At 40.2% G+C, this 10,689-nt stretch overlaps 1 protein-coding gene across 1 annotated transcript; it reads left to right on the forward strand.

The window, feature by feature from the left end:
• The first annotated feature begins 9,075 nt into the window (after window positions 1–9,075).
• gja3 (gap junction protein, alpha 3) lies at window positions 9,076–10,383 on the forward strand. The gene is made up of 2 exons (XM_060928727.1): window positions 9,076–9,946; window positions 9,992–10,383. Exons 1-2 carry the CDS (start codon window positions 9,076–9,078, stop codon window positions 10,381–10,383), a joined length of 1,263 nt encoding a protein of 420 aa, XP_060784710.1.
• Window positions 10,384–10,689: the final 306 nt, after the last annotated feature.

Here is a 10,689-nt window from a genome sequence, read left to right on the forward strand (position 1 = left end):
GCTTCTTTTAAATAAATGCATTTGAACATTTTTTTTGCCTACTTTTGTACAAATAGACATGTTTTATATAAAATTGCACATCAATGTAGTCTATAATAAATGTAAATAAATACCCAAACATCCAGCATGTAAGTATCACATGGGATTTAATATATGGTGTTTTTCTGATTGGGTTTTGTGCATGCACTTCCATCCATCTGGGGGAGGGATTAAAAAGATGACTAAAACTTCCTGACTGGAGTCTCACCCTCATGGACTGATGTTAGTGTTTTTTGCTGAAGGGGGGGGAAAAGTTTATCATGTTGGTTTAAGTCAAGGTAGTTTGTATATAGTGCTTTTAAGATATTTTCACAAAGCAGCTTTTTTTTCTGTGAAGACTTTAAACATGTAAGCTAATTTTATCCCTGCTGAGCAAGCTTGTGGTGAGGGGGGGCAAGGAAAAACTCCCTCAGACGACATGAAGAAACCTTGAGCGGAACCAGACTCAAAAGTGAACCCATCTTCATTTGGGTGATAAGGTAGTATGACTATAAATAACTTGCTTCTGTAACTGTGTAACCAGGAAATTAATTAGTTTTAGCATAAAGTCTATTTTGGTGAATTTATAAACTATTCACTGATGGAGACTCGAGTGCAAAACTGTTCATGACTACTGCGGTTCTAAATTTTATCATGGCAATTGTAGCCCTAAGCCATCATGCCAAAGCTAAGTATCCAGAGCCATCTTCTAAGTGTGCCTTTTGACTGTCCAGATGGGTCCATCCTCCACATGAGCGAAGTGATGAGACTCCAGCCAGACGTAGGACATCCGGATGGATAAGGCAGGTCCGAAGAGCAGAAGTAGTCAGTGTCACTGGTGTCTTGGGATCAACAGCTAATGGGAGAGAGAACACAGGTTGTTGGATATGCCTGGTGTCACTTAATGGTTAAGAACAATATACATTTTGTGCTGAGTGCAAGCAGGGGCTTTGGTAAGACTAACTATGACAGCATAACAACTAAAAGGGGAGAGTTAGAAGGTAACACAGCCATGAGGGTGCCCCGGGACATAAAGTAGCCAGCCAATCCATTGTCATCAAACCTGAGTGAATGCATGAGAGTGGGGAGGTGACTGCATTCCAAACATCCCAGTTTACCAAAACACACTATGCCTGAGGGCCCTCCAGATCTACTCCTTTACCTAATAAACTATTAACAAAAGGCTTGACTAAAAAGATGTTTTCAGCTTAGACTTCAACACTAAGAGTGTGTCTGAGTCCTGAACACTACTTCGAAGTTTATTCCATAACTGTGGGGCTTTATAAGAAAAGGCTCTGCCCCATATGTAGCCTTGACTATAAGAGGTACCAACAGATAACCTGCACCTTTTGATCTAAGTAGGCAGGGTGGGTTATAAAGGACCAGAAGTTCGCTCAGGTACTGTGGCGTGAGATCATTCAGTGCTTTGAAGGTCAACAGTAGTATTTTATAATTGATACGAAATTTGACTGGGAGCCAATGCAGTGTGGATAAGACAGGGGTGATGTGGTCATATCTTCTAGTTCTAGTAAGGACTCTTGCTGCTGCATTTTGAACTAACTGGAACTTGTTTATGCACTTATTGGAACATTCAGACAGTAAGGCATTCAATAATCTAACCTAGAGGTAACAAAGGCATGAACTAGTTTTTTGGCATCATCTAGTGCCATCATATAAATGATTTTATATGAGACAGGTCTTCTGAAAATGGGTCTATCTGTCTCTCTCTCGCGCGCACTTGCTTACTTTCACTAGCCTACATAGAGACTGTCAAGTACATGTTCTTGGATTCCCTCTCCTGTACATTTTAGTGTTTTTCTTGCCCTAACACACCCACTTCAACTGAAGAGGAACTGGTAATTAACTGATTAGTTGAATCAGGTATGGAGGGAGCAGAGGAAGCACAAAAACATTGGGCAGGAGGTACTTCAGGAACGGGGTGTGGAACTGTAGAGATCTGCACAGGGCAGCAGTGAGAGAGACACTGGGTCATATACAGGGAGAACTTAAAGGGGCTGGTTCACCCTTCCCAGAATCCTCTACAGCATGTAACAAGTTGTCGTTTTTGATGCTAGCAATGTTTTTGGAATAATTTGCAACAATTTAGTGAAAGGCTATAAATCTTAAAATGTCATGTGAAATTGAAGATATTTTGTCAAAGTATCGGTATTTTACATTCTTTTGACTGATCCATTCCATTTTTGTTATTCCAATGTAATAGACCTGAACTGGTCTTGGCCACCTCATGGATGGCCATGAAGGAAAGAAAAAATAAAGCATGTATTCAAAACTTCCATGAACAACACATGGATGAAGAGAAAAGTTTGAGATGGGTTGCAAAGGGATCAGTAATAATGAGTTTGCAGAGGTTTTGCTGTGGACACACACAGTGGTCCGTATATAAACAAAAACAACAAATTGAATTCTAGGAAGGGTGAGCTGGCCTATTTAATGTGTATGGAGCACCAAATCTTAAAAATAAACACTTTATCAGTTGAGGCCATTCTGATAAATCGGTCTCTCAAATGAGCAGTCTGAGTCAGAACATAAATAGTTCTGTGCATGATATTCTGTCCATGTTTGCCATATATGAGTACATCTCAAACAATTAGAATATCATGAAAAAGTTCATTTTTTCCATCAGTTATTTAAGAAAGTGAAAATATAATATGTCCTAGATTCATTAAATGTAAACTAAAATGTTTCAAGCATTTTTCTATTTTAATTTTAATAAGTATGGCCTACAGCAAAAAAAAATCTCAAAATATTAGAGTATTTCATTTCGAGTTTCAGTAAAATAGTATAGACACTGTGTATCTCTCGGTCTAGTTCAGTACACGCAACCACAATCATGGGGAAGACTGCTGACATGACAGTTGTCCAGAAGATGATCACTGACACCCTCCACAAGGAGGGTAAGCCACAGAAGGTCATTGCTGAAAAGTCTGGCTGGAAATGGTGCACAAGCAACAGGGATGACTGCAGCCTTGAGAGGATTGTCAAGAAAAGTCAGTTCAAGAACTTGGGAGAGCTTCACAAGGACTGGACCTGAGACTGGTGTCAGCACATCAAGAGTCACCACGCACAGACATCTTCAGGAAAGGGGTTACAACTGTCACATTCCTAATATCAAGCCACTTCTGAACTAGAGACAATGTCAGAAGCATCTTACCTGTGCTAAGGAGAGAAAGAACTGGACTGTTGCTCAGTGGTCCAATGTCTTCTTTTCAGATGAAAGTAAATTTTGCATTTCATTTGGTAATCAAGGTCCTAGAGTCTGGAGGAAGAGTGGAGAGGCACAGAATCCAAGGTATTGGAAGTCCACTGTGGAGTTTCCACAGTCTGTGATGATTTGGTGTGCATTGTCATCTGTTGGTGTTGATCCACTGTGTTTTATCAAATCCAAAGTCAATGCAGCCGTCTTACAGGAGATTTTAGAGCATTTCATACTTCCATCTTCTGACAAGCTTTATGGAGATACCGATTTCTTTTTCCAGCAGGACTCAGCACCTGTCCACAGTGCCAAAACTACTACCAGATGGTTTGCTGGCCATGATATTACTGTGCTTGATTGGCTAGCCAACTTGCCTGACCTGAACCCTGTAGAGAATGAGGTATTGTCAAGAGATGAGAAACACCTGATCCAAAAATACAGACAAGCTGAAGGCTGCTATCAAAGCAACCTGGGCTTCAATAACACCTCAGCAGTGTCACAGGCTGATTGCCTCCATGCCACACCACATTGGTGCAGTAATTTGTGGTAAAGGAGCTCCAACCAAGTATTGAAATAAACACTTTTCAGAAGTTAGTTGGACATTTCTGTATTGTAAATCCTTTTTTTGATTGATCTTAGGAAATATTCTAATAATTTGAGATATTGGATTTCTGATTTTCATGAACTATAAGCCTTCTTCTTTTGGCTGCTCCCGATTAGGGGTCGCCACAGCGGATCTTTCATCTCCATTGCTCCCTGTCTTCTGCATCTGTCTCTACCACACCTGTCACTTTTATGTCCTCTCTCACCACATCCATGTATCTCCTCTTTGGCCTTCCTCATTTTCGTGTGCCTGGCAGCTCCATCCTCAACATTCTCCTTCCAACATGCTCTGCATCTCTTCTCAGGATGTGCCCATACCATCTTGGTCTCATCTCTCTTAGCTTAATTCCCAAGCTCTGCACATGTGCTGTCCCTCTGATGTGCTCGTTCCTTATCCTGTCGCAAACCTTAACATCCTCAACTCCGCTACCTCCAACTTTGCCTCCTGTCTCTTCGTTAAGGGTACGGTCTCCAATCCATACATCACATCTGGTTTCACTACTGTCTTATACATTTTACCTTTCACTTTTGCTGGGACTTTCCTATCACAAATGACTCCCAAAATCCTTCTCCAACTGCTCCACCCTGCCTGCACTCTCTTTCTCACCTCACTATCACAGCCCCCATTTTCCTGCACAGTTGACCCCAGGTACTTGAATTCACCAACTTTCTTTACGTCTACTCCTTGCATCTTCACTACACTCTCATCCCCATTCTCATTGATGCACATGTATTCATGAGCTATAAGCCGTAATCATCAAAATTAAAACAAAAAAGGCTTGAAATATTTCACTTTACGTGTATTGAATATAGAATATCTCATCTCATCATCTCTAGCTGCTTTATCCTTCTACAGGGTCGCAGGCAAGCTGGAGCCTATCCCAGCTGACTATGGGCGAAAGGCGGGGTACACCCTGGACAAGTCGCCAGGTCATCACAGGGCTGACACATAGACACAGACAACCATTCACACTCACATTCACACCTACGGTCAATTTAGAGTCACTAGTTAACCTAACCTGCATGTCTTTGGACTGTGGGGGAAACCGGAGCACCCGGAGGAAACCCACGCAGACACAGGGGGAACATGCAAACTCTACACAGAAAGGCCCTCGCCGGCCCCGGGGCTCGAACCCAGGACCTTCTTGCTGTGAGGCGACAGCGCTAACCACTACACCACTGTGCCACCCCGAATATAGAATATATGAAAGTTTACTTTTTTGAATTAAATTACAAAAAATAATGAACTTTTTCATGATATTATAATTGTTTGAAATGCACTGATATGTTTGCAGGAATAAATTTGATTTAATTCTGATTATTTGATTTCAAAGAAGATCTTTGCGGCAGCGAAAAGGACTGTAAAAAAGGACTGTTTTTAACCCAGCCAACAAACAAACAAACAAACAAACAAATAAACACCACCTGGGTACTTTCTTTTAATTTCCACAATATTGTTGGCAAATTATCACCATTTAGAGTATAAACTGCGACTCTGGCAACCCTGCGACACTGTCCATTCCCACATACACATACAATCCCCTGAGGGTAGGGGGAAATTAGTACATCACAATGCATTTATATAATATTCTACATTTAGCTTTTACATTTAATATTTACAGTTAGGCATATAGCATATTTAGCACTTTATCATTTCAGGTTTAGATTTATTTATAAACATTTCAATTAATATTTATTTAGGCTACATTTACATTTATGTATAAAAAATTACATTAAGCCTATTTATAATGTGTGATTTAAAAAAAGGAGCCTATATATAGCAAAACCTTTCACTGAAACTGTTATTCTACATGCATCACTATTTAAATGGATCAGAATGGCCTCAAATGTTCAAAAAATGTCTGATAGAAAAGAGTATTAAACCATTTGCATTTGACAACCCATAGGTCAGGGATTACCAGGTCACAAAAGCAGCCTAGTCAATAAATTTTTTTTTAAACAAACTACTCCAATACAGTGGTTTTAAATTTATTACTAGCTGTTACGTTTCAACAAAATTCCTAATTGTACCTGCCATATTTCAAATAGTTTTTTAAAAATACCTGTATTATTATTATTATTATTATATACATTCTAACAGACCAGTTACAACATGGTTTCCATCAATGGTTTTCTGGAAATTTGTTTGACAAACCTGCTCTCTGTGGAGCTGTTAACTCGTCGGAAAACCGATGGAGGGCGATGTCCTTCAAGTTATGTTGGGAAAGGGACTTGGTTGGATGTGTAGTTATTGTGGCCCGTTATTGCTTTTTAATTGAATAACTAGGCCTACAGTAATTCAATTATGGAGTGAAGGTTTATATATCAAACATTTATATATGAAACGCTTAAGTGAACTGGCTGAAGAGAGTTTAGGTTAATTTTGCTCACGAGCGGGCAGATGTGTGTGTGTGTGTGTGTGTGTGTGTGTGTGTTGAGGTGGGCGTGGTCGCGTGCACCGGGTTTCATGGCTCGCTTGTCCACATGTCGTGGTGCGCAGTGAGACAGGAGACAGAGACAGAGACAGGCGCGATGGCCCGCAGCAGGACTCACCCGCGCTTCACCAGGTCACCGATTCCTCACCCGACTTTTCACTAAACTCTAACTGATTCCGCTCACATCTGGCTTCGAGTCCACGTCTGAAAAAAGTGTGTGCAAGAATGAACTGAATGATTCATTTCAAAACAGTTTGGTAAGCTGGGTTTGGTATTTGGGGTTGGGGGAGAGGGGAGGAGAGGGGAGGGCATCTGCTCAGTCTAATGATAGCATCAGTGACTTTCTGCAGCTCTGTTTGACTTCTCCAGTCTAAGGTATGCATAAGCTGATTGATACTGATATATGTTTGGCATGCTTGAAACTGCTACAGGCTGTTTTGATTGCTACTTGTTTTGGCTAGTTAAATCCTTGAGATTTATCTTCACTCACACACCTGCTCTTTGTTTCCAGAATGTTATTCTAACCAGTGATGAAATGTTTCATTACCCTGTCATACATAGATAATAGCTTCATCAATCACATCATCATCCAATCATATAGCTATAACACACTCTTGAATCTGAATATATATATATATATATATATATATATATATATATATATATATATATATATATATATATATACACGCACACACATACACACACTCATGTTTGTCCTACAATAAACCGAGAAACATCTCTGAACAGCTGTGTCTGCGTCACTGACTGTTTGCTCCCAGATCTGTGAGGTAGAATCTCCTGGGTGGAAGAGGTTTACACTCCTCGAACATACTTTGTCAATTCAACCTCCTTCACTACAAACAGATCGAACCCCATCACTGATAGATATATGTCACATTCAGAATAATTTAAAGTCAGTGGCCTACAGGTTTTCTGCTTCAGTTTGATGGAATGTCACTGATTATTAAACCCAATAGAAACCTTTTAACCAAGAGCTATATTTGTTCGGGCCATACAGGAAAGGAACAAAAGGAAATCTAGCACAGTCCATTTTGTCATACCTGTTGCTGTAGCATCTGTACTGTTAAAAAAGGTTTTCCTTTGAATTCTTGGTATTATTTGCTTATAATTATTTATTACTATTTGGTATTAAGCTTAACCTGCCAAATAACTACCAGTTAATTCTTAAATTGTTGCCAAATGATTTTGTAGAGTTCAGAAAGCAAATAATTTCTTTAAATATTAAATGTTACTTTAAATATTTTAAAATTTATTTCTGCTAGCTTACAGATCAAATACATTAACAACAATTAATAACTCCTCCTCCTCCTCCTACTACTACTAAATAACAACAACAACAACAACAACAACAACAACAACAATTTCCTTCGAATCATAGCAAATGCAAGTGGACGGATTAATTTGCTCACTGAAAGTTTTACTGTTTTTTTTTTTTGTGTGTGTGTGTTTAAAGGACCCTGCTCTATTCAGCTGAAGTTTTTCTAATACTAGATCCAACTGACCAGTTCGTTATCAAACCCCTGATAATGTGCTAGACAGGAGGTACTCAAAATCAGAGTTGTGAATGTCTGCTTTTGGAAGATTTCTGGACTGACATTATAAACATATAGGTATTCATATTTTTAACATAAAATATTAAAGGAAGACAATCATTCAGGGGCTTGTGAAAATACAGTGTACATTGGAGGGAAAAAAGATTAACCAAAAACTTTTCAAACCATAAACTATGTTTCTAATTGCCTTACTCATTTTATTTCAGGTGTAATAAATTGCAAAGCTTAGTTAATGGATTTGCTATCCTTTATAGATCATTTTAGTAAGTGACTTTTTTTTACTAACTGAATATTCTTTTATGTACTCATTAATTTTTATTATATACTATTGTTTAAAACTATAAAATTCAGTTTCAGATAATGATGATTGATGATTGGATGGTGTGTGATACACATTCATTTTAAGAACAATATGGTGGTGTTAAGTAAGAGTTAGGTTTGTCATCATCATTACCAGAATTATATCTCCATGTTATTCTTTTAAATGTACTTGACTCTATGAATGCATATAACTCTGGGGGGGAGAGGAGGGGGGCTCATGGCTCTCCAGAGCAGTGTCCACTCTGTGTGCTCACATGTTTTCGAACATTATAGTGTTGATCTCAGCACATACCAGCTGAGCAGCGAAGCGAACAGGTGAGATAGAAGCACACTGTGTGTATGCGAGATGATATAATATCTATATGAGTGTGTGTGTGTGTGTGTGTGTGTGTGTGTGTGTGTGTGTGTGTGTGTGTGTGTGTGTGAATGAAGTGAGAGGAAAAATGAGAGCGAGAGCGAGCGAGACGTAGCTCTCCATACACCTGACTTGTAAAAGGCCTGAAACTTTTTTATGACATTAACAGTTAAGGATAGTAAGATAATAGTTGAGTATATCTCTATTCTTTTGGACTTGTTAATCTTTGTTTGTTTGTCTAAACAGCAACTACTTGAACAGAACCACATTTTATGCAGAGATGTGAAATGCTATGTGAATTAGAGTGGAATGATTATGTAAGTCCAATTTGCTGAAATTATTCAGAGTATTTTAGTTACATTTTCAGTTCAGTTTAAATGAGCAGCTGCTGCTCAGTATAACCTCTTCATAGTTCATGTTCATGCTTGCTTAGCCCATGGATATTTTAACGCAAGATCATCTCCCTTTCTCCCCTTTCCTCACCCTTTTTCTCTCTTCTTGGGCATGTTCATGCCAGACTGTACTTTCTCTTTAGGTTAGAAATCGTGAAGCATGGGTGACTGGAGCTTTCTTGGGCGACTGTTGGAGAATGCACAAGAACACTCTACAGTGATTGGCAAAGTCTGGCTCACTGTCCTCTTCATCTTTAGGATCCTGGTGTTGGGAACAGCAGCAGAGGAAGTCTGGGGCGATGAACAATCGGACTTTACCTGCAACACGCAGCAACCTGGTTGTGAAAACGTTTGCTATGACGAGGCCTTTCCCATTTCACACATCCGTTACTGGGTGCTACAGATCATCTTTGTGTCTACGCCAACACTTATTTACCTGGGTCACATACTGCACATCATCCGTATGGAGGATAAGCGGAAAGAGAAGGAGGAGGAGCTGAGAAGTGCACAGAGACACGAGGAGGAGAAAGAACTCCTGTATAGAAATGGGGAGGGGGGCAGAGGAGATGGGGAAAAGGAGAAACCATCAATCAGAGATGAGCATGGCAAAATCCGCATCAGGGGTGCCTTGTTGCGCACATATGTGTTCAACATCATTTTCAAGACTCTGTTTGAGGTTGGTTTCATTTTAGGCCAGTATTTTCTCTACGGTTTCCAGCTCAGGCCATTGTATAAGTGTGCACGGTGGCCCTGCCCCAACACTGTGGACTGCTTCCTGTCCAGACCCACAGAGAAGACCATCTTCATCGTGTTCATGCTTGTGGTGGCTTGTGTGTCACTTGTGCTGAACTTATTGGAGATTTATCATCTTGGATGGAAAAAAATCAAACAGGGTGTCACCAGTGGATACATCCCTGAGCACGAGTCGTTAGCCCACACTGACACGGTTGAGACAGGAGCCATGCCATCTGCCTCCAGAACTGACTCTGCAACCGTTAGCTATCCTCCCGAATACACCAAGTTGGCAGCAGGTAGCACAACCTTTCTGCAGCCTGGGTCAGTTCCTGTAACAACAGAGTTCAAGATTGATCCTCTGCATGAGGAGCCAAACTCTTTCTACATCAGCAGCAACAATCACATGCTGGCTGCTGAGCAGAACTGGGCCAATTTAGCCACTGAACAGCAAACTCTAGAAAAGAAGGCCATTCCTCCTTCTACTTCCTCCTCCTCCTCCTCTGTCTCTTCCTGTGATAACGAGCAGCGCCCAAAAGACGCTGCTCCCACTACCAGCATTCCCAGCTCAAGTGGTGGCATTTTGAATAGTGGGAAGTGTGAGCCAGAGGAGAGTCACGTCACCACTACGGTGGAGATGCACGAGCCACCTAGCATGTTTACTGACCTCCGATGCACGAGCAGAGCAAGCAAAATAAGCAATGTAAGAGCGAGGCACAACGATCTGGCTATCTAGTAACCTTCATTGCACAGCTCCAATTTTAATATTTACAGATTAGGAAATGCAAAAACAATGTGGAAATATAAATGAGAGTCAGGTTGCTGGATGTTTTCTCGGGGAATTAAAAACATAAAACATTGACAGCTGTGCAATCAGTGAGTTGTGGTGCTGACATATAACACTTGAATGGTGTCTGATGTTACATGGCAGTTCAGTGATATGATAAAAGAGAGCTTATTCTGTTAGGTGTTTAAAAATATTTCAGAGTATGGAACATCGACCACTTTGAACACATGTACACCTGCTCAGTAATGCAATTAT

The sequence above is a fragment of the Neoarius graeffei genome, chromosome 9 (assembly GCF_027579695.1).
Source record: "Neoarius graeffei isolate fNeoGra1 chromosome 9, fNeoGra1.pri, whole genome shotgun sequence".
NCBI lineage: Eukaryota > Metazoa > Chordata > Actinopteri > Siluriformes > Ariidae > Neoarius > Neoarius graeffei.

Coding starts and splice junctions, on each gene's coding strand:
- gja3 (XM_060928727.1), top strand. CDS start 9,076: ATGGGTGACTGGAGCTTTCTTGGGCGACTGTTGGAGAATGCACAAGAA. Junction 9,947..9,991: donor ATACACCAAGTTGGCAGCAG/GTAGCACAACCT, acceptor CTGTAACAACAG/AGTTCAAGATTGATCCTCTG.